The following is a 27,548-nucleotide window of genomic DNA, read 5'->3' as shown; positions in this document are numbered from 1 at the left end:
TCTTTAGGCAAGTGTCAAGATTTTTTGTAAGAAGTTATCCAAATAGATGTATTTTCATTGCAAGTGTCAAGATATTTTAGCAACTTGCATGTGGATGTCCTTTTCTTTTATTATTTGCAAGTTGATGGAAGGAAGCCTTAGTCTATAAATAAGAGATCTTGTGTGCTTTGAAATCAGATTTTGATGAATGATAGTTGAGTTATGTGAAACTTCTCCCTTGAGCTTTTGTTTTCTCTCCTCTAATTTCTGATTCTCTCTCCCTTATTCCCTTCCTATTCTGTTCGTTCTTCTCTTCCCCTCTTTGTTTCTATCCATGTCTCCTAAAATCCCCACTGTTTGCAGTAGTTCAAGGGTGTGTCAATGTGTTTGCATCAGTTTGTTATCAGAGCAAGGCTTAGGACGCTCCTAGGCTGCTTCCGTTGTTGGAAAACACAGAAAACTCACCAGGAAGGTTTCTAAACCCCTTGTTTCATGCTGCCCAACCTGAAACACCCATTTCTCGATGTCAAACCCTAAAACCACCACTGCCATTGTGTTCAGAAGGCAAAATCCAGCCAAACCCCAAAACTCTGTCGCCATCCACTGCCGCACGTGCTGCCACGCATCGGCGAAGCTCGCTGAGTGTGGGCTTCACGAGCCCCACATGCCGCCAGTTTGTCTCCACGCATCATCGTACGAAACCACCTAGAATGTGATTTTTTGTGTTTCTTGAGCTGTTTCAAAGGGTTTTCTTGATTCAAAACAACCCAGAATGCGGGAATCATCAATCGGGAGCATTATTTGGGGTATAGGTTTAAACTTTTGGCTTTAAATCTTCGCTGGTAAGGCTGATGAGCCTCTCATTTGACTGTCATTACTTGGTTACTGGTAGGAGGTTATTTTAAATTGTTGGAAAGCTTATAGATCTTGGTTTGCTTCATATTCAGATTTTCCTTTAGCATTGCAATTTTATTCTCCTTGTTTGAAACTTTAAACATTTCGAAAGCAGTCTTTCTAGATAAATTATACTGGTTACTTAGTCTGATTGCTTAATGCCTACCTAGCCTTATATTTTCCTCGTGTCCAATGCCTCACATAACCTTTCAAGAAGTATCTGATAGGCAAGAATTATTAGAGCAAGAGATAAACACCCTTAAAACTGCCATGTCTAATAATTTGTTCATCACCGTGGATGACCTTGAGAAGTTTGGTAAGACTTATAAAGAATATGTGGACCAATAACTTATTGAGTTCGACCAACGAATTACTAAGTTATAAGAAGAAATGAATAGTAGATTTGATGAAGTTATGAGTGCTATTTAGTTAAGAGATAGGCAACAAACAGGAAAGATAACTGAAGGAATTTTAGAAAGGCTTTAGGATGTAATAGAGCCAAACTTTAGAAATGATTGATCCTTTGCTCCTAATTATCCTAGAGCTACCTCTCTTAGGACTAGTCAATCTTCTGGAGTAGATAATAGGCCTACTCAACTACCTTCACGTAACCGTAATCAATTTGAAGATATAAGTGATACGTGGGGTGACTATCATGATAGGACATGTGAACCAACCCATAGGCATGGTTAAGACAATGCTATAAGAGTATCACTAAGAAGGTAAAAGTAGACGCCCTAGAATTTGATGGGAGGCTAAATCCTGGTGCCTTCCTAGACTGGTTAGCAAACATGGAAGACTACTTTGAGTGGTATGACATAAATGATGCTCAAAGAGTCCGGTTTACAAAGATGAAGCTTGTGGATTGCAAGGAAGTATTGGCAGAATGTGCAACAATACATGGAGCGATTAGATCTACCCCCAATCATGATGTGGAATGAAATGAAGGGAAAGTTAAAAGAGAAGTATGCTCCAGCTCATTATATGAGCTGGTTGTTTGACAAGCTTCTCAACTTGAGACGAGTGTTAAATGCCTCTGAATATGTGTCGCGATTTGATAAACTCCTAGTTCGATGTGACATAGACAAGGAAGAATGGTGTACCATTACCCGATTTGTTAATGGACTTGAATAAAAAGGATCTCAAGCTCAATTTTCCTGCATCACTTGAAGAATAGCAATGGAAATAGAATCTCTTTTACAACACCCGTCTATGAGGTGTTTGACAACCAAGGCACTCTAGCTCGGGCAACTCGTAGCTTCAACTCTATTGAACGATCTATTGGAGCCCTGTTCACATCCCGAACTAATTCTTCACCTTGTTAAGCAACGGGCATCAAAAGGGACACCGTGAAGCCTAGCGAGTCCCTGGGTTTAAGCTCTCGTGTAGCAACTCTCTTATTGAATGTTTTTGTTGTCACTCAAAGGAATATATTGCATCTAAATGCCCTTAACAAGTTTTGGTCCTTGATTCACACCCTGAGAACGTGGAAGAAGACAAAGCTGATGTAGTAATAGACCTTGTTGAGCTTTCATCAGATGTTGATGAAGAAATCATTATTGATGAGCAAGGTTGTGAGACTCGTCACCTTGAGGGTGGGGGTGTATCTTTCATACTTTTGTTAAGTGTGGTGATAAGTCATGTAAGTTGGTCATTGATGGAGAAAGTTCGAGTAACGTGATTTCCAATCAAGGGGTACCTAGACTTGGTCTGAAAATAGAACTTCATCCTGAATCTTTTAGAGTTGCATAGGTTGGCAAGATTCTTTACTAGTCACACAGCAATACTGAGTCCCTCTTCGGCTTGGTGACTATAAAGAAGAAATTGTTTGTGACGTTATCCTTATGGATGTTGCTCATATTCTTTTAGGACGACCATGGCTTTATGATCATGACGTCATCAATTGTAGACGAGAGAATACGTATTCCTTCAAGTATAATGGCAAGACTATATTGCTGTGTTCTGCCAAGCCCAATATTGAGGGTAAGCAGTCACGAAAATCTAATGAACATGGGCTCAAACTTAAATATTTTAGGCAGAAGAAGAGCCTAGCCCAGTAATTTGGATATCTTTTATGACAAGGGTATTTTGGGTTATTGTCTAGAAATGGTTAGGGAGAGAGAAGATGGGTATATATGTGGATTCTGTTGGTTGAGGGGGGTATGGAAAGACTGAGTGAAGTCTAGGAGGGTCTGTGTGACTCTAGTTGATATTGGAGCCAATTTGTGGAGCTTTGGTGATTGAATAATACATCAGAGTATTTGAGTCTCATTAAAGGTATCAGAGCTGTTCTTTTTTGGGGGCATAGTTAGCACTCGGATGGAGGGTCGACCGGATGGTTTTGATTCTTAGATGCTTCAAGCGGAGCATTTCATTGAGCAATTAGGTGTTGATATATCTTTTATGAAAATCGGATCTGGGTACGGTCAAGTGTGATTTGCTACGATCACTTCCTTGTTAAATGAAGTCTTAGCGGAGTTGCGTTTTGGCAAACAGTCTGGGAATCCGGATGTTCCTCTTGGTACCTCTTCGAAGTCACTGACTGGTACTTTTAAGCCACCAAAGGATGATAGCATTCATCCTCGTGTGATTGGCATTGAGGATCAAAGTAGCAGTGAAGGAGGTGATTTTTCCTATCGTTGTTTGGATATGTCCTTGTTTTCGGGTGATGAACTACTGGGATGGATTTTTAAGGTTGAACGGTATTTCAAGTTCAACAAAATTCCCAACTCGGAGAAACTTGATGCTACTGTCCTAAGTTTTGAAGGTCGTTCTCTTGATTGGTTTTGGTGGAAGGAAGTTTGTGCTCCAGTCATTACGTGCACAGAGTTGAAACGGGATTTGATTCTTTGCTTCTATCTATCGTGGTGTGGCAACACTTATGAAATGTTGATGGCCCTTAAACAGTACAAGAGTGTTGTTGAGTATATTGAGTGTTTTGAATTACTTTCAACGACTCTTGGAAGTTGTGATGAAGAAGTGCTGATTGTTGCATTTTTGAACGGTTTAAAGGTCGAGATTAAGGTGGATTTGCAATTGTTGAGGCCTGCAGCACTTATTGAATGTATGGATATGGCCTTTCGTTTGGAGGAGCATAATGGGGTTTTATCATACTGTTATGGCCCATGCGTTATTGGGCCTTCTCGATCTTGGCTTAATGATAGACAAGTCACCACTAGGGCTTCGTTTATGTGTGGATTTGCCCTGCAGATGCGCCCAAGTCTTTTTCATTTTCTTCCTTCAGTTCGGCCAAGTCTGGGGACGCAAAGACTTCCGAAGATTCTAAAAAGATTTCCGTTCCAGTTACTTATACTTCCAAGTCGGTTCCCTGTAAGTATACCATTGCAGAGATTGAGCGGCACCGTGAACTTGGCCTCTGTTTTAAGTATGATGAGAAATATCAACCTAGCCATCGTTGTAAGAAAAAGCAATTGCAAGTCCTGATTATGTCTGAAGACCTGAGTGACGACCTTGAAACCATCCCTGAGCTATCTAAAGACGCATTTCTTAGTCATGATGCTTTGCAAGATGGCAAAGTTCTTGTTGGCAAACTAATGTCGCTTTCCCTTAATGCTCTCGCAGGTTTCACAGGCTATAAGACCATCAAACTTATGGGTTTGTTGAGCGGTAGGGAGGTCTTAGTTCTTATTGATAATGGAGCAACCCATAGTTTCATCCATCATGACTTAGTTCACACTTTGTCTCTTCCTTTGGATCCTCATGTTGCTTTCATGGTTCAAGTTGGGGTTAAAGGGTAGGGGGTTTACTGTGATGTTTCTCTTCCGGTTCAAGGTTTACATATTGTTCACTCCCTATACCTTTTTCAATTGGGGGGTTTGGATGTCATTCTTGGAGCTGGTTGGTTAGCTTCATTGGGGGGAAGTATTGGTTAGTTGAAAACATTCCACCCTTAAGATTGATTTAGGCAAAGAATGGGTTTGTCTCAAAGGCAACCCTGCCTTATATGAGACTCTGGTGTCTTTCAACTCCCTCCGTTGATCCACACGATGTGAAGACGAGGTTTTTTTTTATTGAGTTTTTAGAATTAAAAATGACTGAGTTGTCTTATGGTCCTTTCACTAATGATGTTCAGCGTTTACTAATAGATTTCCCTACAGTGCTAATCCCAGCTTTTGGGTTACCTCCTCCACAGTCAGTAGACCACACCATTGATTTACAACCCAATACTATGCCCCCAAATATATGTCCATATAGGTATCCCCATTATCAAAAGACTGAGATTGAGCGTTTGGTACAAGAGATGCTTACCGCGGATATTATTAGACTCAGCAAGAGCCCGTTCTCTAGCCTAGTCCTCTTGGTTAGGAAGAAGGATGGAGTTGGTGTTTCTGTGTTGACTATCGTGCCTTGAACAAGGTCACATTGAGGAGTTCTTGGATGAATTAGGGGGAGCACAGATTTTTTCTAAGTTGGATTTAAAATCTGGATATCACCAGATCAGGATGAAGGAAGGGGAGGAACATAAGACTGCTTTTCACACACATGATGGCCATTATGAGTTTTTGGTCATGCCATTTGGTTTGAAGAATGCACCATCCACTTTTCAGTCCCTTATGAATGATGTTTTCCGACAGTATTTGTGTAAATTCATCCTAGTCTTTTTTGATGATATTCTCATTTATGGTGGGGACTGCCATACTCATTTGCAACATTTTTGACTTGCCTTGCAGTTGTTACAACATGCCTTGGTGTTAAATGTTAAGAAATGTGTTGTTGCTCAATCTAAGCTTGAGTATTTGGGCCATATCATTTCTAAGGAAGTCGTTCATGTTAATGTGGCCAAAATTGACATCATGCTGCAATGTCCTATCCCTATTAATTTAAAAAGCCTTAGGGGCTTCTTGGGTTTAACCGGGTACTATCATTGGTTTGTTAGAAATTATGGTTTGATTGTTGGCCCTTTAACTGACCTCTTTAAGAAGAATGCCTTTATTTGGAGTGATGATACGCAGCAGGCCTTTGAGAAATGGAAACAAGCTATGACCACCGCCCCTGTCTTAGCTCTTTTAGATTTTTCAAAGCCTTTCGTTGTTGAGACAGATGCTTTTGGTACTGGGTTGGGTGCTGTGTTAATGCAATCAGGTTGACCAATCGCTTATTTTGGTCATTCTCTTTTTGCTCGACATCGGAAATTATCTGTGTAGGAATGAGAATTGATGGCCATTGTGTTTGTAGTACGCAAATGGCTCTATTATCTCATGGGGCGTCCTTTTAGCATCAAGATAGACCAAAAAGCACTCAAATTCTTACTTGAGCAATGTATACTTGATGATACCCAGTAAGGTTGGGTCTTTAAGTCGATGGGCTATACTTTTCAGATCCAATATAAGCTTGGGAGTACTAACTCTGCGGCTGATGCATCATCCCGTAACCATGCTTGATGTGAATCGGTCTTGGGAGGATCATCCTTCAAATGATCTTCCTTTTCAACACTCCATAGATAGAGTCGAATAGTTTTACTGTAATCCAAATAGTTTGTCCAAGTCAACTTATGATCAGTAATTTTTGTAACAGTTGGAACAATCTTAGAAATAGATTTAAGTTTAGTCATAATTATAATATTCAACAAAAGATCATAGAGAGGAGACGTACGACCAAAGTGCCACGCCAGAGGTAGATAAGTTACTAAATAGAGGTAGAGGCAACAAAAGCTATACCAAGAGCTCAAGAGCAGAGTGAATGTACCATAAATAAGAAGCAAACAGATTCAACCCTAGCATAGAATGTGAGAGAGAGCCCAGTTACCAAACGTTGCTTCTAAACCTCGAAACCTTTGCGAATAGGCTGGAAAAGTGGAGTTGATCTTGGCAAAGTGGAATGCCGTCGGATACCTTATCAGAAAAGAAGGTCATGAATTAGCGTGTGAGGCCCACGTGTTGCTCAGACGGAGACGAAACTTCGGGGAACGGCCAATGGGGACCTCGCGCTCCTCCCTGTGCAGCACGTGCTCCCAGTTGATGCTGGAAACCCAAGCCCTAACTGTGAGCACAAGGGCTGATGGAGAACCAGAAACATAGCCTGCAACTAGAGTTCGAAACAGAAAAAAAAAGACCTTAAAATGCCTGCTTTGATATGATATTAGTTCTAGAGAGAATTGTGAAATAATTCCTTGTATTATTCATGATTAGAATATGCACATATATACAAGAGAGAGGAGCCTATGCACTAATGGCTCATTATGAGAAAATAATATCATATCAAATTCTCTACTAATTGCATAATATTTACATATCTTTACATGCATCATCGTGGCTCCCATCACCAATTGCTTGATGCAAGAAAAATTCAAGTGGACATCTACAGCATTATTTGCTTTTCAGGATATCAAGAAGCTTTCGGAAGCTCCATTCTTATCTTTAACTGATTTATCCAAGTGCTTTGAAGTTGCTTGTGATGCCTTAGGAGTAGGAATTGGCGGTGTCTTGAGTCAAGAAGGTCACCCTGTGGCATTCTTTAGTGAAAAATTGAATGATGCCAAGCAAAGGTACTCTACCTATGACAGAGAATTTTATGCAATCATAAGATCCCTAGAGCATTGGAAGTATTACCTTCTTCCACAACAATTTGTTTTGCATTCTGACCATGAGGCACTCAGGTTTATCAATTTTCAACGGCACTTGAGCACCAAGTATGCCAAATGGGTTGAATTTATTTAAGGATTCACTTTTGTTGTCAAGCATCAATCGGGAATAGAGAACAAGGTAGTTGATGCTTTAAGCCAAAGAGTTCATTTGTTAAGTACCATGAGCGTTGGCATCACAGGTTTCGAGGGGTTAAAGGATGAATACATCTCATGTCCTGATTTTGGTATCATATACCAAGAGGTTTGTGGTGGAAATCATCACGATCATGTAGACTTTATCATCAATGACGGTTATCTCTTTCGAGGAACCAAGCTGTGCATCATGCATACGTCCATGAGAGATTTTCTTATATGGGAATTACACGCAGGAGGTTTAGCTGGCCACTTTGGGGTTAACAAGACCATATCTCTAATAGAAGATCGATTTTACTAGCCATCCCTTAAGTGTGATATGGCTAGAGTTGTGTCACAGTGTCGTACCTGGCAGATGTCAAAAGCAAAACAACAAAATACCAGATATTACACCCTTTTGCTTGTCCCTGAAGCACCATGGAAGGATTTGAGTATGGATTTCGTTCTTGGGTTACCACACATAGGTTGAGGACATGATTTCGTCTTGGCAGTGGTTGATAGATTTTCTAAGATGGCTCATTTCATTCCGTCTAGTAAAACTATAGATCCTTATCATCTAGCAAAATTGTTTTTCAAGGGGGTTGTGCGTCTGCATGGGTTGCCTTCTATAACAATTTCAGATAAAGATGTCAAATTCATGAGCTACTTCTGGAAAACCCTTTGGAAGCAATTTGGCACCCAATTGAAATTCTCTTCTGCTTTTCATCCTTAGACTGATGGACGGACAGAAGTCACTAATCGTAGTTTGGGTAACTTACTTAGGTATCTAGTTGGGGATAAACCTAAGAATTGGGATTTGGTGCTACCAATTGCTGAATTTGCTTACAACAACTTGGTAAATAGGTCCATAGGTATGAGTCCTTTCCAAATTGTTCAAGGTTTCAACCCCAAACAACCTATTGACCTCATGCCAATTCCTTTGACATTCCGCACCTCTGAATCTATAGTATCTTTTGCCCAACGCCTTCATGATTTACATGCAGACATCAGGCACAAATTAACAGTGAGCAATGAACAGTATAAATTATTTGCTAATTCACATTGTCGTTTTTAAAGTTTTAATGTTGGTGATTACGTTATGGCACGTATACGTCCAGAATGTTATCCCAAAAATGCTTTCAAAAAGTTGCATGTTTAGGCTTCTGGACCATTTTGTGTATCTAAGAAATTAGGGTCTAATGCTTACTTATTAGAATTACCTTCTAAAATGACCATAAGTCCATTTTTTAATGTGGAGGAGCTTATGTCTTACTAGGAAACTTTTAAGCCTCCCTTTTTGCTTTTTGATATTTTTGTAGGTACTTAAGCATAAATTCCATCCTTGCCATCCAACACACCACCTGTAGAAGAAATTGACACAGTTATGGATGACCAAATTGTTTTCACTCGAGATGGCCCCCTTCACCGTTACTTAGTTCGTTGGAAAGGTCATTGAGATTTGGATGCTACTTGGATCCCAAAAGATGAGTTTCAACATTTAGATCTTACCCTGTTGGAAACTTACAAGCTTTCTACCTCTCTAGAGGAGAGCTCTTGGAAGTTGGGGGGAATTGATAGAAAATATGGGAACACGTATTTTAGGAAAAAAATGATAGAATATATAAGTTAGGATATTTTTGGAATAACTTACTATAAAAGAGAGCTTTAATTTATTTATATTATCTTTATGCAAGTTTCAAGATATTTTGTTAGCAAGTTGTTATGTAAGTAGATATATTTTCATTGCAAGTGTCAAGATATTTTAGCTACTTGTCGTGCAAGTGGATCTTCTTTTCTTTTATTATTTGCAAGTTGATGGAAGGAAGCCTTAGTCTATAAATAGGAGATCTTATGTGCTTTGAAATCAGATTTTGATGAATAGTAGTTGAATTACATGAAACTTCTCCCTTGAGCTTCTGTTTTCTCTCCCCCACTTTCTGACTCTCCCTTATTCCCTTCCTATTTTGCTCATTCTTCTCTTTGCCCTCTCTGTTTCTATCCATTTCTCCTAAAATCCCCACTCTTTACGGTAGTTCAAGGGTTTCTGTGTGTGTGTTGCATCATATAGCTATTAGAAGAGTTACTTAGGATTAGTGATTTAATTCTCTCCTTATAAATAGATGTGTGAATCCCTAATTGTATCAGACCACTATGATGATTCGTGAATAATAGAAGTATACTCAGTTTTCTCTCAATCCCTTGTTCTGTTTCCTCTACCTCTCGGAATCTCTCGTCCCTGATTAGATCACTCAAGCTTAAGGGCAAAATACCTAAGGTGCTTAACAGGTTCTAACTAAATTCCCATCGCACCTTTGCTTCCCGCTGAAATTTCAAATTGAGCTAAACACTGCATCTCAACACTCTGACGTCCTTTAGCGCCACCAGTACCAATTAGTCCTCTGCTGAGCAGAACCTGGTCCTTTTTAAACATTTTCGGAATTCAGCTAAATTTCCAAACTTCAATCTGATATAGGATTACTAATATTGTGTTTTATGTTTTATGTCTATTATGTGATTTTGTATTAGCCATCATAAGTGTCTTATGTCGGTTATTTTAAGTTAGTGTCAGTTTTACAAATGTCCTATGTTAGTTATTTTAAGATAAGGTCAGTTAATGTCAGTTTTATATGTCTAGGAAAGAGTAGTTATTTGCAGTTACTGTATTAGGCTATAAATATTAGACATGTATTCTATTAATGACATGGATGAATGAATGATTATGCAGTTTCCTAACTTTCTCCTCTGTTTCCCTAGAATTATATTCTGGTTCTAGTCTCTCCCTTTTCTCTCTCCCTTCCTTTCTTCTTTTCTCTCTATTCCTTTCATTCTTCTTCTCTCTTCTCTAGAACTACAGATTCTGGTTCTAGAGTTCTTCTTCCCTACTCTTTCTCTTCTCTCTCTTTGCCTTCTCCCCTGTTTCTACTTCTATTTTTGAGATCTAACAATTTGGTATTAGAGCGCCCTTCTTGTAACCTGTTGGGTCAACGTGGTTAACACCCGCAATTAATCACAAAATAATGCTTCCCCCTCCCAATCCAGAAACTTCTCACACTGCACCCACACCCTCTGTCTCCACTGACCCTCCTCCAACAGACCACCTTTTCCAACAACTATCGGCCGTTATGGCCAAATTAAACTGCTGGAAGTGGGCCTCCGCTGTTAGGCCCAAAGTAGTTCTTTGTTTCTGGTTTGACTAAGTAACAGCCTTTTAGGGTTAATTATCTTTATTATCTTTATTATCATTATTTTCGTGTTTCTAGGGATCATAGAATTATTTTGTTTCCTTTATTATGTTTTTCCATATTGTATCTTAGGAAGATCTCGGATGATTCTGTGAGATCTCCTCCTCTCTCCTATAAATATAGCGCTTTGTACAGTGAATAATATATACCATTCAACGCACCATATTGTTCATGGTATCAGAGCACCACCCATGTCTTTCAAAGAAGTGCTGATCGGTCAGCCCAGAGTCCTCAATACCGATGGTGAAAAGACCCTATCATCATCAAACAAGGACTCCTCAACCATGGCCGACAGTGATGGGAGCAAGTCAACTGGACTGGTAAATGACTCTCTCTCTGGCCTGATCATTACCCATCGGCTGAATGGGAATAATTATCTTCAATGGTCCCGAAATGTGCTCATGTTTGTTCGTGGAAGGAAGAAGGAAAAATATCTCACTTGGGATCCGAAACCACCAGAAGCCGGTGATCCTCAATACGAGACTTGGTGTGCAGATAATAACTTGGTAATGACTTGGTTGGTTCATTCCATGACACCCGAGATTAGCGAGAATTATTTGCTCGCTAGTTCTGCTCACGAAATCTGGGAATTAGCTAGGCGTACCTACTCAATGAAGGAAAACACAGCCGCCATATTACAAGTAAAGCGATTACTCCGCAACCTCTCACAAGGGGAAAAATCTGTGACATTATATTACAGCACCCTTGTGAGACTTTGGCAGCAAATTGACCTTTATGAGGTCCACCAATGGTCATGCCATACCGATGAATTCTACTACAAAAAGGTAATTGATAGAGAAAGATGCTATGAATTTCTACTTGGTCTTAATGATACGTTTGAGGATATTAGGGGGCATATCATGAGCATCAAACCTATCCCGACTCTTGAGGATGTCTTTAATATGGTCAAGAATGAGGAAAGCCGAAAAGCTCTAGTCTAGAATCTGTCTTCCATTACTCCTTCCCCCATGTTTGAGAGTTCAGCAATGGTGACTCGTAATAACCAAGGGGGAGACTATAAGGGAAAGAAATCTTCCTTGAAGTGTGATCATTGCAACAAAAATGGACACACACGGGATACTTGCTGGAAGATACATGGGAAACCAGCCCATTTGAAGCAACGGTCCAAAGGAGAAAGCAGGGGACTTGTAATAGGCACCCCCACTGATCAGAATGATAGTCTAAATCATGAAGAGCTTTCTATGCTGCGACGAATTTTAGATAAGTATTCTCACAATAAGCCAAGTGAACAACCTACTCCTACTGTTACGTTGGCCCATGCAGGTACTGTTTTATTTACTGCTTTAAGTGCTATCACGGGGTCTAAGAATATTTGGATGGTCGATTCTGGAGCCACATATCACATTACAGGTTATAGGGAATTATTCTCAACACTTAGTCCTTATGCTGAACACTCTCGGGTTCAAGTTGCAAATAATACCTATGCTACAGTTATGGGTTCTGGAACTATCATTTTATCTGAAAAAATTATTCTTGAAAATGTTCTCTATGTACCTGACATAAAATGTAATCTGCTCTCTGTAAAGTGTTTGGCCCACAAGTTAAATTGCCTAGTTATCTTTGACAAGTCTCAATGTGATTTTCAGGACATAGCTTTGGGGAAGGTGATTGGCAAAGCTAAGGAAAGTAATGGGCTATATCATTTCGAGGGCGATCACATCAGTAAAAGCTATGCAACTGCTTCTACAATTTATTCTAAACCTGCTTCTCTTATGTCTTCTGAGGAAATTTTGTTATGACATTATAGGCTAGGTCATCCAAGTTTTGATTACATGAGAATTTTGTTTCCAAATTCAATGAATAAAAATACTTCTCAGTTTATTTGTGATACCTGTCAGTTTGCCAAACAAACTCGGAATTCTTATCCTCTTAGTTCTTATACTCCAACCCAACCTTTTGCCCTTATTCATAGTGATGTTTGGGGACCATCAAGGGTTGCCACTAATTCTAAAGCAAGATGGTTCGTTACTTTTATTGATGATCATACCCGTCTAACTTGACTTTTTCTGATGAAAGATAAATCTGAAGTTTTTTCACTGTTTACAGTTTTTTATGCCTTTATTCAAACACAATTCAATGCTTCCATTAAAATTCTTTGAAGTGATAATGGGAGAGAATATCTTAACTCTAAATTCCAGCATTTTCTCGCTAAAAATGGCATTCACCACCAAACCTCTTGTGCGTATACACCTCAACAAAATGACATGGCTGAGCGCAAAAATAGATATCTTTTGGAAGTAGCTCGGGCTCTTTTAATTGGCCAAAATGTCCCAAACAATTTTTGGGGGGATGCAGTTCTTACTGCAACTTATCTCATAAATAGAATGCCTTCCAAAGTTTTGAAATTTCAAACCCCTCTCCAAAAATTTCTAGAATTTTTTCCTACCTCCCATCTTATTAATTCTCTTCCAAGCCGTGTATTTGGCTGCACAGCATTTGTGTTCAATGATGACGGTGGGAAATTAGATTCTAGGTCCATCAAATGCATTTTTCTGGGCTATTCTTCCACACAAAAAGGGTATAAATGTTTCTCTCCAGCCACAAAACGGGTTTATATCACAATGAATGTCAAGTTTGTTGAAACACTTCCTTTTTATTCCAAATCACCCATTCAGGGGGAGCAGACTAGTGAATGGCTTATTTGTCCTACAGTGGATACCCCTACTTATCCCATGGATGGGCACCCTATAACTGGAACTCAAACATCACTAGACAGACCTATATCACTAGACAGACCTGAATTTCCTGCAACCGAACCAACAGCTGAACCTGAACCATCCATAAATAGGCCTGAAATCACCTGTCCTCACCTGGAACCACCAAATACCCAATCAGAAACTTAGCCAAACAGAGCTGAAATCCAAGCAGAATCAGAAATCAGACCTGAACCTGCACCTAATACAACCCCGGAAGTAAACCCAAGCTCATGTGGGGATGAAAACAGGGAGAATCAGATTGAGCAGCCAGCACACCAAGAAGATCCCATTACCATTCCGAGGCAGAGCCATGAAACTCTACCCGAGGCTAGTCCTGAAGATCTTCAATGGCCTATTGCACTAAGAAAAGGCAAGAGAAGTTGTACACGGCACCCAATCAGCAGGTATGTCTCCTATGAGAGGCTTAATTCTCAATTTAAGGCATTTGTTACTACTATTGACAAGGAAGAAGTTCCAAAAAATTTCAAGGAAGCTATGACTGATCCAAACTGGAAATTAGCAATTGAAGAAGAGTTGAGGGCCCTAGATCAACATAAAGCCTGGGAAATTGCTAATCTACCTCATGGGAAGTCTGTTGTAGGAAGTAAATGGGTATTTACCAAGAAATATAATCCTGATGGAAGTATAAACAAGTATAAGGCAAGACTAGTTGCAAGGGGTTTCACCCAAACTTATGGGATTGACTATCAAGAGACATTTGCACCGGTCGCTAAATTTAACACCATAAATGTGCTCCTTTCTATTGCAGCAAATCTAGATTGGCCTTTGCATCAATTGGATGTAAAAAACGCCTTTCTAAATGGAGACTTAGAAGAGGAAGTTTATATGGAAGTACCTTTAGGACTGCGTGGTCCATAAAATGAAGACAAGGTTTGCAAACTACACAAGTCTCTATATGGTTTGAAACAGTCCCCTAGGGCATGGTTCGAAAGGTTCACACGTGCCATGAAGGGATTTGGATACAAACAATGCCAAACAGATCATACATTATTTGTTAAACACCATGCTAATAAAATAACAGTGTTGATTGTGTATGTTGATGATATGGTGTTAACAGGTAATGATCCTGAAGAAATTAAAAGCTTGAAGGGAAGACTAGCCACCGAATTTGAGGTAAAAGACCTCGGCAACTTAAGATATTTTCTTGGGTTAGAGATTGCCAGATCACAGAAGGGTCTTAGTGTATCACAGAGAAAATACACTCTGGATTTGCTCAAAGAAACCGGGATGCTTGGGGCCAGGCCTGCTGATACTCCTATGGAGTTCAATTGTAATTTGGAAATTTCTCCTGATGGAAAGTCTGTTAACAGGGAGAGATATCAAAGGCTAGTGGGAAAGTTGATCTACTTGGCCCATACAAGGCTGGATATATCCTTTGCTGTGGGGGTTGTTAGTCAATTTGCAAATAATCCTCAGAAAGAACATATGGAAGCTGTGTACCGTATACTCAGATACCTGAAGAAAACTCCTGGTAAAGGTCTATTTTTCTGCAAAGGGGACAAACAGGATATTGAGATATACACTAATGGAAACAAGAGGGTGCCTGATCTAAAGGGTGATACAAGTATAGAAGTATATATAGATGCAGATTGGGCAGGTGCAATAAGTGACCGACGGTCTACCACAGGATACTGCACGTTTGTCTGGGGAAATTTGGTGACTTGGAGGAGTAAGAAACAGTCTGTTGTGTCAAGAAGCTCAGCTGAGTCAGAATACAGGGCGCTGGCTCTTGGAATTTGTGAAGGAATCTGGGTAGTTCGGTTGATCAAGGAACTGGGTATAGAAGTAACCACACCAATCAAGATGTGGTGTGATAGTATGGCAGCTTTAAAGATTGCAAACAATCCTGTACAGCATGATCGAACAAAGCACGTTGAGATTGATAGACATTTTATCAAAGAAAAAATTGAAGCTAAGGAAATTGATCTCTCATACATTCCTTCTGGAAAGCAGGTGGCAGATGTGATGACTAAGCCACTTGTAAAAACAAAGTTCAATGAGCTCACAAGCAAGCTGGGAATGCTCAACATTTATTCTCCAGCTTGAGGGGGAGTGTTGGAAGTGGGAGTAGTTCTTTGTTTCTGGTTTGACTAAGTAACAGCCTTTTAGGGTTAATTATCTTTATTATCTTTATTATCATTATTTCCGTGTTTCTAGGGATCATAGAATTATTCTGTTTCCTTTATTATGTTTTTCCATATTGTATCTTAGGAAGATCTCGGATGATTCTGTGAGATCTCCTCCTCTCTCCTATAAATATAGCGCTCTGTACAGTGAATAATATATACCATTCGGCGCACCATATTGTTCATAAACAATTTGGATACAGAGATGACAGCCATGCAGCATCAAAAGTCACTTCCAAAACCTAAAGGGAGCAACAATAATTATGGGAAATATGCTTATGAAGAATTAGACTATGAAGACCAAGAAAAACAATAACTTGGAGAAAGGAATATGGTGGAAAATATGATCTGATTGCTTCTCAACTCGCTTCCTTATGCCTTGAGGACAAGGCTTTTCTCCTGGAGGAGGGTATTGATAGGAACTAGCACCCTTTACTAGTATTGTGTTTTATGTTTTGTCTATTATGTGATGTTGTATTGGCCATCACAAGTGTCTTATGTCAGTTATTTTAAGTTAGTGTCAGTTTTACAAATGTCTTATGTCAGTTATTTTAAGATAATGTCAATTAATGTTAGTTTTATATGTTTAGGAAAGAGTAGTTATTTGCAGTTACTGTGTTAGGCTATAAATATTAGACATGGATGAATGAATGATTATACAATTTCCTAACTTTCTCCTCTGTTTCCCTAGAATTATATTCTGGTTCTAGCCTCTCCCTTTTCTCTCTCCCTTCCTTTCTTCTTTTCTCTCTATTTCTTTCATTCTTCTTCAGATTCTGGTTCTAGAGTTCTTCTTCCCTACTCTTTCTCTTCTCTCTCTTTGCCTTTTCCCCTTTTTCTACTTCTATGTTCAAGATTCCAACACAATCTGCCAAAATCTCAATCAAAGATGTAATATCATATACTCATAATCATCCAATCCAATATTAGTGTAATTTCCCATAAAAGACAATTAAATGTCATACAAATTCGATGTTAACCATAGCAAATTAGAGGTTTATCAACTACCATTCACATATTGAGTGTTGTGGTGTAAAGGAACCTATGGTTTAATGGAAGCTGTAAAATTGGGTATTTTTATCTTGTTTGACGTGGAATTTTAATGACAATCTTTCTTTTCCTGTTGCAGATATGATTTAATTATGGGTGTGTACTTTCAATAGCTAAAATATTTGGTTAATCTGACTTCTACTCAGTAATAGACTTTGCTACTACATGTGATAATTGTGCAGAACAACAATGCATTTTGTTGGAGTAATAAATTTGGGCCCCCTGTCCTCTCCTCCCATGTTTGGACATGCTCAAAGAGTTTGTTGCTATCATGATATCTCAACCTTTTTTTGTAGGTTGCGTTACCCAGCAGATCTTAAATATTGCAGACATGAGATGGCTTTGGATGGTAGTGGGAGGAGACTCTTAGTAACGTCAGGTTCAGTAAGAGCACCCATATATCAGGTTCAAGTTTATACTCTTGCCTCCTTTCTAAATATGAAGTCAAGTTCGTTGATAATTGAAATTTGCCGAAGAGAAAAATGATTCTCAACTTGTATTATTCATGGTAGGCAAGGTAGTACATAGATAGGCTAATTAGGTTGTGAGGATCGAATTTGATCAAGGAATAATCAATAGCTAGATTTGACTGCTAGAATCAAGGAAATAATAATTACCTGAAAGGGGGAAAAAAAACAAAATTTAAATTCAAAGTAATCAAGCTTTTTGAACTTGGGCTTCTTGGTCCACTCCTTCCAACGCTCCCCCTCAATCTAGAGAAAGATGTCTATCATTCCCTGCTTTGTCAACTCTTCAAACCTAGGCCTGGCAATTGACTTGGTGAGTATATCTGCCACTTGATGTCTAGTGGGAGCGTAGCTCACTTCTGCAATTCTCCCGTGTTTTTCCACTGATAAAATGACAATCAATCCTGTTTTCTCACGTTGAACAGGATTCTTTACGATTTTGATTGTTGCCATGTTGTCACATAAAACCTGCATTGGGCCTTATTTGTGGAGTATGTAAATTCACTCATATATCTTATTTCATATGATCTGAGTACAATTTATAGAGTCCGGATGGGAGAGTGCAATCCAGTTACAATCAATAATAATAATGCAAAGAGATTACAATCAATCAGTAATAATGCAATATCACAAGAAATCAGGAAGTTATTCTAGGTAATTAATAGAGTAAATCAAGGGAGAAGATGGGGGAGAGGATCACGGCTTCTAACACTCCCCCTCAAGCTGGAGAGTAAATGTCAACCATTCCCAGCTTGCTCCGAAGCCCTTCAAACTTGACTCTGGCTAACGGCTTGGTCATGATGTCAGCAATCTGATCAGTTGAACGCACATAGTTCAAGTTAATGGTGCCATCTTCGACCTTTTCTTTGATGAAGTGCCGATCAATGTCAACATGTTTTGTTCGGTCGTGATACACAGGATTTTTGGTCATTTCAATGCTGGCTTGATTATCACACCAGAGATTCATAGGTCCTTCATAGGAAATTCTCAATTCCTTCAGGAGTCTAATCACCCACATTCCTTCACATACCCCGAGGGCTACAGCTCTTAGCTCAGCTTCAGCACTGCTCCTTGAGACTACTGTTTGTTTCTTGCTTCGCCAAGTGACTAGGTTTCCCCAAACATAAGTGCAGTATCCTGTGACTGATCTCCTGTTATCCACAGCTCTCCCGTGATCTGCATCAGTGTAGACCTCTATGCTCCTTGTATTCCCCTTTTGAAAGAATATTCCTCTTCCAGGATTGAGTTTGAGGTAGGTGAGGATTCTGTATACTGCTTCCATGTGTTCTTCCTGGGGTTGATGCATAAATTGGCTTACCACTCCAACTGCATAGCTAATGTCAGGCCTTGTATGAGTCAAGTAGATCAGTTTACCCACAAGTCTTCTGTACCTTTCTGAGTTAACTGGTGTCCCGTTTGGTTTCACTTCCAGATTGCATGACTCTTCCGTAGGAGTCTCACTAGGCTTAGCCCCAAGTATTCCTGTTTCGTGGAGTAAGTCAAGTGTGTACTTTCGTTGAGACACACTTATACCCTTTTTGGATCTAGCAACTTCCATTCCAAGAAAGTACTTCATTTGTCCTAGGTCCTTCACTTGGAATTCCCTAGCCAGGGCTTTCTTGAGATGGGAGATAGAAACCTCATCATTGCCAGTTATGACTATATCATCCACATACACAATTAGGATCGTTACCTTTCCATCACTGTGTTTGACGAAAAGAGTGTGATTAGCTTGTCCTTGAATGTAACCAAACCTTTTGATTGCTTTGGCAAACCTGTCGAACCAAGCTCGTGGAGACTGTTTCAAGCCATACAATGATTTCTTCAATTTGCAAACTGAGTTGGGTGGAGCTATTACTCCATCTGGAATTTCCATGTATACTTCCTCCTCAAATTCCATTTAGGAAAGCATTCTTCACGTCTAGCTGATGTAGAGACCAGTCAAGGTTAGCAGCAAGGGATAGGAGTACCTGGATGGTGTTGAATTTCGCCATAGGAGCAAACGTTTCTTGATAATCAATCCCATAGGTTTGAGTGTACCCTTTAGCCACTAATCTTCCTTTGTACTTGTTGATGCTTCCATCAGGATTGAATTTAGGGGTGAAGATCCACCTACAGCCCACTGCTTTCTTGCCCTTAGGAAGTGTGGTAATATCCCACGTGTTGTTTTCCTTCAAGGCTCTTAACTCCTCATATGCAGCATGTTTCCAATTAGGATCTGTCATAGCCTGTTGAAATGTTTCTGGAATCTTCACCTGTGAACTATTCACTACAAAGGTTTGCATTCGCGCAGATAAATTGCCATAGGAGACAAATTTTTGAATAGGATGCTGAGTACACGATCTTACCCCCTTTCTGAGTGCAATAGGCCATCCCAGCTCTTCAGGATCCAACTCCGGATTGGAATCATGTTGCTGCCTTGGAATGGAAGGAACCCTACTACCTGATTGAGAACTTGAGTGCTCTGTCACCTCTGCATCAATTTCAGCATTGGTTTCCATTGGGTGAGGAGTGTTTGTGGTGTTTTGGTGTTTTGGAGAAGGTGTAGGACTAGGGGTTTGTGATTCCGGTTCGGGGATTTCTTCTTGAGGTGTGGAAGATTCAAGGGGGTTAAGAGGTAGGTTGGAGGTGGTTATAGGTTCAGGTGTAATTAGCCATTCTACTCCACAGTGCTCCCCCTGAATGGGTAATTTGGGGTAGTAAGCGTCATCCTCGTAAAAGACGGTATCTTTGGAGATGATGAGTTTTCTAGTAGTAGGACTATAACACTTATACCCTTTTTGGGTGGAGGAATACCCGAGGAAAATACATTTTTCTGCTCTAGCACCTAGTTTGCCTCCATCATGTTTATGAACAAAGACAACACACTCAAAGATCTTTTGGGGAATGGAATTGATGATAGGTGAGGTGGGGTAAGTCTCGAGGAATTTCTGAATAGGGGTACTGAAATGGAGGATTTTGGAGGCCATGCGATTGATAAGGTAAGCTGCGGTCAGTACAGCATCTCCCCAAAACATATTCGGAACGTTTCTTTCCATCATAATAGCTCGAGTTACTTCCAAAAGATGTCTATTCTTTCGCTCAGCAATTCCATTTTGTTGGGGGGTATAGACACGAGGTTTGGTGATGGATTCCTTCCTGCTCAAGAAATTCCCTAAAGGCTCCACTCACGTATTCTTTGGCATTGTCACTTCTCAAAACTTTGATGGGAGTTTGGAATTGGGTTCTCACAAACGAGCAAAAGTTTTTGAAAATTTGTAAGGCTTCGGATTTCTCTTTCATAAGGTAAACCCATGTGACCCGGGTGTGATCATCTATGAATGTGATAAACCACCTTGTGCCTGTTCGTGTGTTGGTTTTGGCAGGTCCCCAAATGTCGGTATGGATCATTGTGAACGGGGCAGTAGGTTTGTAAGTATGTTTGGGATAAGAGGCGCGAGTTTGTTTTGCAATTTGGCACGTTTCGCATTGGAAAGGAGAAGAATTTTTATTGAATAAAGTTGGAAACACATGCTTCATATAATCAAAGCTGGGGTGGCCTAATCTTAGATGCCACAACATTACATTTTTATTCTGAGAATTGGAGCTAACCATAGCTTTCTTTACTCCTGCTATCTTCATATCCTTTCCTTCAAAGTAGTAGAGTCCATCCCATTCTTTAGCAGTCAAAATCTTCCTCCCCGAGGTCGAATCCTGAAAAACACATTTAACATCATCAAAGATCACCCGACATACGTCCCCTTTAGTTAATTTGCTCACAGAAATAAGATTGCAAGTAAGAGCAGGGACAAACAAAACATTATGGATTTCCAGATCTTCAGATAGAGCCACAATGCCAACACCCTCAACTTTCGTATATAGTCCAGTTGCTACTTTTACCCTAAGGTTCTCATGGCAATATTTGAGGGATTTGAAGGACTTATTACCAGTCATGTGATCCGTAGCACCGGAGTCAATAATCCAAGTCTCATCACTAGTTACCATTGCATTAAGGGCTATAATGGAGTTACCTGACTGTATCAAGTTCACGTTGGGAACAGATTTTGACTTGTTTTGTTTTTCAAGTATCTTACGAAGCATTTGAAGCTCTTCTCTGGTCAACTAGTCTCCATCGTCACCTCTTTCTTCAGATGAGGTGTGGTGGCTCTTTCTATCTTCTCGTTTCTGCTTCCCTTGGGTTGGTTTTCCATGTAGTTTCCAACATTCATCTCTGGTGTGCCCTCTCTTGTTACAATGATTGCACCACTTGTTCCCTCTCTTCTCAGGCCCCTCTGATGTCTGGAACCCTCTCGTCACCAATGCCGAGCCCTCTGCTGGGGTCAGATTACCTTGGGTGAGGTGTCTTCGGCTTTCTTCGAACTTAACCATACTGAAGACTTCAAATAGGGATGGCAGAGGTTTCAGTCCCATAATTCTCCCCCTCACTTCTTCAAACACATCATTCAAGCCCAACAAAAATTCATATGTTCGTCCCTTTTCCACCAACTGTCTATAGTAATTAGCATCATCTATATCCTTCCAAGGATGTACTTCAAAGAGATCCAATTGCTGCCATATCTTTGTCAGAGTACTGTAGTATTGTGTTACAGTTAAGTTGCCTTGCTTCAGATCTTTGAGTTGCCTCTTGAGATCTAATAAGGCTGCAGTGTTGTCGAGGGTAGAGTAGGTCCGCTTAGCAGCATCCCAGATTTCCTTGGCTGTGCTTGCAAGAAGGTATCCTTCACTGATTTTGAGGGTCATTGAATTGCACAACCAAGACATCACCTGATTATTTTCAGCGAACCAGGTGTCAAATTTGGGGTCATTATGTGAAGGTTGTTGTGCTTCTCCATTGATATACTTCTCCTTACGCTTCCCACGCAGATACATTAAGACACTTTGAGACCATTGGAGATAGTTGCTACCATTAAGTTTGTGAGATACCCCCATAGCTTGAGGTTCAGTGGCTATTGTCAAGTCTGATTCTGCAGTGGAGTTTTTAGAAGGAGTAGCTTGAGTATTAGAAGATGTACCGGACATGAGGGCCCTTGGAATATTGCGAACAGATCCAAAAAGTGGTGGAAATTCTAGGTCATCCATTTTCTGGGTCTCTGGAAGATACTGGAGGTCTCTGGCGGCGGCGCGTGATAGGGCGTGGCGGCGTGTGGACTTCACGCGCAGTGCTTGTGTCGGCGCGTGAGAGTCACGCGCAGCTCCGTTCGACGTCGGCTTCTGGGGACTAGCCGATCAAGGGACGCCGGTGAGGACTGGAGGGGTGGTGTCGTCCACGCAGCTCTTCTTGCATTAGTTTGAGGACACCTCACTCTCTCTCTCTCCCCGCGCTGTCTCTCTCTCTCTGGCTCACAACAGACGTTTACGGAGCTTTTCTGGGTTCAGACCGAACCCAGTGCTCTGATACCATATTTGTGGAGTATGTAAATTCACTCATATATCTTATTTCATATGATCTGAGTACAATTTATAGAGTCCGGATGGGAGAGTGCAATCCGGTTACAATCAATAATAATAATGCAAAGAGATTACAATCAATCAGTAATAATGCAATATCACAAGAAATCAGGAAGTTATTCTAGGTAATTAATAGAGTAAATCAAGGGAGAAGATGGGGGAGAGGATCACGGCTTCTAACAGGCCTTCATAGTGATGGGGCCTTAAATTGACTGGATCTGACCCGTGAAGAATTATAAGATGGTTCTGACCTTCCCTGGAAGGAGGCAGCCCCTTGGGTTCACTAAATACATCAGCAAATTGTGAGAAAAGCTTCTGCACTCCCTGAACAGCACCTAACTCTAACTCATCTTGCACACATTGGAGATTATTCTCTCCACTTTCCACCAATCACAACAGAAAAAGTTGACCACCATCCTCTAAAGACCCATCAACCTTCTTAACCCACGTACTATTCGTTGTGCTGGCTGCAATGTACACATTATACCATTATACCAAAATGGCATAGCTAAAGTGTCATAATTCCATGAAGCCTGGTGAACTGTATGCTTAAGCCAACACAGCCTCAGGACTATATCATATTTCTTAATTCCCATGACTCTCAGATCCCACAGGTATTCTTCCCCTTACATGCGCCATTTGAACCCCTCCACATATCTTCAACCTACCCCCACTAGCGATCTCTGCATCTGACATAACATCAAACTCTTCCTTCCACCCCAACTGCTTTGCCAAAGCTCAGTCCAAATAGTCATGCGTAGCACCATTGTCAATAAGAATTTGGACTGGCGTTTTTCCCACATGACCTTGAATTCTCATGGAGGACGCCCCTGCACTGCCTTGTATTGCATGTAAAGAAATCTGCATATATACCTTTGGCTCTTGATCTTGAATATCTTGTCCAAGCTTTGTGGGCTTGGGTTCATCTTCTCCTTTACCCAGCTCCAACTCAGTCAATTGGAGCTCCATGCATTGTTGTTGGGGATACTTGCGCCCCTTAGAATATTTCTGGTGACAGTAGAAACATAGGTTGTGTTATGTGGTTCTCAACTTCCTCAGGCGGGTTGTCCCTTGAGAAGAAACTCGTGAACTTGAAGAACCCAAACCACTCTTCATAGGCACTGTAGTGGGCTTTGCCGAGTTGACTATTCTGCCCCTAAAGGTCTGCATCCCACTCCACACGAATGGCATCCAGGAATAGTGTCACTTCCCTTGTGTTTGTGTTGCGTCATTAAACCCCTTCTAACCTCCTTTTGTGTCTTCTTCTTGACGCAGATTTATATCATGTAATTTTGCTATACTTCTTCCTCCCTCATAGTTCTTAGCTGCAGGATTCTTGCTTAGCAAATTCATTGCTGGGACCCCTCATATAGCCCTGAACAATATAATCTTTGGGTAGTCTCAATTTACGCCAAATGGCATCAAACTTGTCATTGTAGTCATCTAGCAAACCTGTTTGTCTAAGCTTCTTTAAATCTCACATGGAGCCTAGTAAGTTGGTCCAAATCTATTCTTGAGGTCGTCTTTATATTCTGGCCATCTTATTCAACGACCCTCCACGTCCTGTTCAAGCGATTGATGCTAGAGGCAAGCCTTTTCGTCCAATTGAATGCTTGCCGTAGTCACTTTCCATTTGTCCGGCGTTTCATCCAACTCAAAATACCTATCGCTTTTCTAGATCCACACCACAATATCTGAGTGTTGGAATTTAGGAAAGTCCAATTTTGCAAGCCTCATAGGAGGTTGATAATCCTTAAGCATCTGCGCAGCCTCTTGGGTGTCAAGGAGGTCCATTATTCCCACCATGATTGTCCGACTCCCTATCTTGAAGAAAGGAATCCATTTGGTTGGAAAGAGCCCATGTGGTGGCAGGCAGAGCACAAAGCTCATGTAGGTCTCAGAGCTCATTGTTGATGGCTTGAAGCTTGAAACCTTTGATCGTACTCTTCAGCCACCTGTTGTAGTGCTGCTTGCGAATGTGTGGAGGGCATATAGGCTGAGGTCTATCCATTTTGTGGTTTGGATAGAAAATGGAAGAAGAGAGGTAGGAGAAGAAGAGACAGATAATTCTGAATAATAGTCTTGATTAACTTCCAAAAACTGATCTGCAATTACAACTATACCTTACTATTATTCTTTTTATCCTAACTAACTACCTTATGATGTATTCTTCACTGTTAATACATCGTAAGGAAAAAAACAGTTTAAATTCAAACTAATCTAGCTTTCTGGGTTTGGGTCTACTCCTTCTAACAATAATAAATTATTTTGCTCTATAGAAAATGAATTAGAATTCCCTGGGTGTCATATTGGCTTGACTTGCATCACCGGTCTTCACATGATGGATGGAAAACTTATGATTAAACTGGGGAAAAATGCAAACACACCTTTTAATTTGAGCCATTTGCTAAACTTCAAAAGGTAGAAAATACCCCACTTTAACTATCATTCCTGAAGATCTAAACACTGGTGTATCAATTTTGCTATCACCCATCTCGACGAAGATGTCAATTTATATCTGGTTTGTCATGTGATACGCTTCAATTCAATTGGGAATGACATATTACACAAACTGAGCCTTTGTAAAAATGGGATATAACTTCCTGGTGGTAATGTTTGTGGATGATATTTTAGTTTTTGAAGTTCTGCGTGATAGTTGAAAAGTGATAAATCCATGTACCCCTGTTTGTTACATTCATCGTGCTCGATGTTGGGTATGGTGCTTTTACTCGTACGTCTCACTGTACTGTCTCAGGTTCAAGGTGGTCGAAAATACCCCACTTAACTATCATTCCTGAAGATCTAAACACTGGTGTATTAATTTTGCTATCACCCATCTCGACGAAGATGTCAATTTATATCTGGTTTGTCATGTGATACCCTTCAATTCAGTTAGGAATGACATATTACACAAACTGAGCCTTTGTAAAAATGGGATATAACTTCCTGGTGGTAATGTTTGTGGATGATATTTTAGTTTTTGAAGTTCTGCGTGGTAGTTGAAAAGTGATAAATCCATGTACCCCTGTTTGTTACATTCATCGTGCTCGATGTTGGGTATGGTGCTTTTACTCGTACGTCTCACTGTACTGTCTCAGGTTCAAGGTGGTCGAAGTGGGTGGAGAACGCTTGCTCATGCAGCCTCTGTTACAGCTGTTGATTGGCATCCGATATTGCCCATTTTTTTGACAGGATCTGCCGACAATTCTGTCCGAGTAACATCATTACGATAGCTTTTTGTCTAGAAGATTGTTTCATTCTTTCTTTAGTGAGCATTTGAGTACGTTGTATTTCATTTCTTCATTTTAAGATGTTGGATCTGTTTTCATATTCAGTTTGTGCATCTTGCTTTAAAGCATTTCTAAATATCCGTCAGTTTGATGAGCAAAAGTATGTAGAACTGGTAATATGAGTTGGACCCGTACAACCCTCCAAAAATAGTCTGTTAGAGCTAGCCAAAAGTCAACCCATTAATAAACGAGTTTTTTTAACCCGCACCGCTAGGCTCGCAACTTGTTGCGGGTTAGCCCTTATTTTTTTTTAAATTTTAATTATCATAATTATATTATTATATATTATATCCTATCTAAAAAATTTAAAAAATACTTATATAATTTATTTGGTGTTTTCAATCAAATATTTGAAGGAAAAAAAATTGTATTATTATTATTTTTGGATATTGTATAAGAAAAAAATATTAAAAAGTAACAATTTCATTAGATAAAAAAAAGGTGTTGATGGGCTCCCGAGCTGTTTTCAAACGAGTCTTTTCAACCTGATCTATATGGTTCAACTCGCCAAAAGGCAACCTATGGGTTCATATTATCAACCCTAAAGGTATGCACATATAATTGACGTCGTTGCTCATTTCTTGGTATGCATATATACCCATATTTATTCATGGGAGTTCTACAATCTTTTTGGACTATTAATTAGCTAAAAGATCAGATTTCTAGCGGATTGGTATTTTACCAAGCAAGCTTGCCAAAATGTCACTTTTTGTTGTAAAAATTATTTTTGCATTTTGTTTTCTTTTAATAAAATTCATTCCAATTCCTAGATACTTGAAATGAAATATTGAAATAGAAATTATTATAAATAAAATATAGAATCCAAAATTTCAAACATCCCAAATTATTAGACATACATGATATATCATTTTGATGTCTCCATTGCTATATCACTCAATTAAACAAAGACCAATTATAAATGTAATATGGTGGCAACATAGGTCATCTTCTAAGGAGCAATTTAGGGGTTTTTTTTTTAAGATATGAGTTCATGTGATGAAAAATGTGATGCAAATAACCTAGAATCTATATAAAAGTGATATTAAACTGGATGAATGTAAATGTAATTTTGGGGGGATAAAGGAAATTAAATAAAAAGTAAAGAAAATTAAGAAAACAAAAATGAGAGGTTCTTTTCAAGAATGATTAATTGCAAGAAGTGAACTTTTATGGAATCAATTAATTGGATCAAAGGGAGGTGACAAAAGAGAGGAGTTAACAAGTTCAATTACTTGCTTGAAACATGAGAAACCCTTCAGTTCAAAAATTTTTAAACCATTAGAGAACTCATAATGATATAAGGTTAGTTAATTAAACTGATTAAGACTAGTGAGAAATAATTCAAATTAATTTTAAAAATTATGCTTAGAATTATCTAATTAAACAATTAGATCATTTACCCACTCAATTGAACAATCAAGAGGAAAAAGAATCCAAGTTTGCAATTCAACTCACATTGATAATTAAATTCATAATGAAAACTCAATTATAAATTTAATTAACAATGTAGAGGTTCATAAACATAAAATCTAGCAAATATCTTAGTACAAATATAATCTCGGTATGAATCCACTCTGAATTAAAAATATAAATGAAATA

General features: G+C 39.6%; 1 protein-coding gene across 7 annotated transcripts in view; it reads left to right on the top strand.

Annotated features, from left to right (window-relative positions):
• Positions 1-26,049, top strand: part of LOC114754169 (WD repeat-containing protein 91 homolog) — a 35,494-nt gene extending 9,445 nt beyond the window's left edge. For all 7 annotated transcript variants that reach the window (XM_028942933.1, XM_028942931.1, XM_028942934.1 and 4 more), the window contains 2 exons: positions 17,041-17,149; positions 25,758-26,049. In XM_028942933.1, coding sequence (XP_028798766.1) covers positions 17,041-17,149; positions 25,758-25,892 — 244 coding nt within the window. In that variant the 3' untranslated portion in view covers positions 25,893-26,049. The remainder of the gene's footprint in view (positions 1-17,040; positions 17,150-25,757) is intronic.
• Positions 26,050-27,548: the final 1,499 nt, after the last annotated feature.

Source organism: Neltuma alba, unplaced genomic scaffold (assembly GCF_004799145.2).
Source record: "Neltuma alba isolate B1F8T4 unplaced genomic scaffold, ASM479914v2 tig00010093_pilon, whole genome shotgun sequence".
Lineage (NCBI taxonomy): Eukaryota > Viridiplantae > Streptophyta > Magnoliopsida > Fabales > Fabaceae > Neltuma > Neltuma alba.
This window is presented reverse-complemented; position numbering and strand designations above follow the sequence as displayed.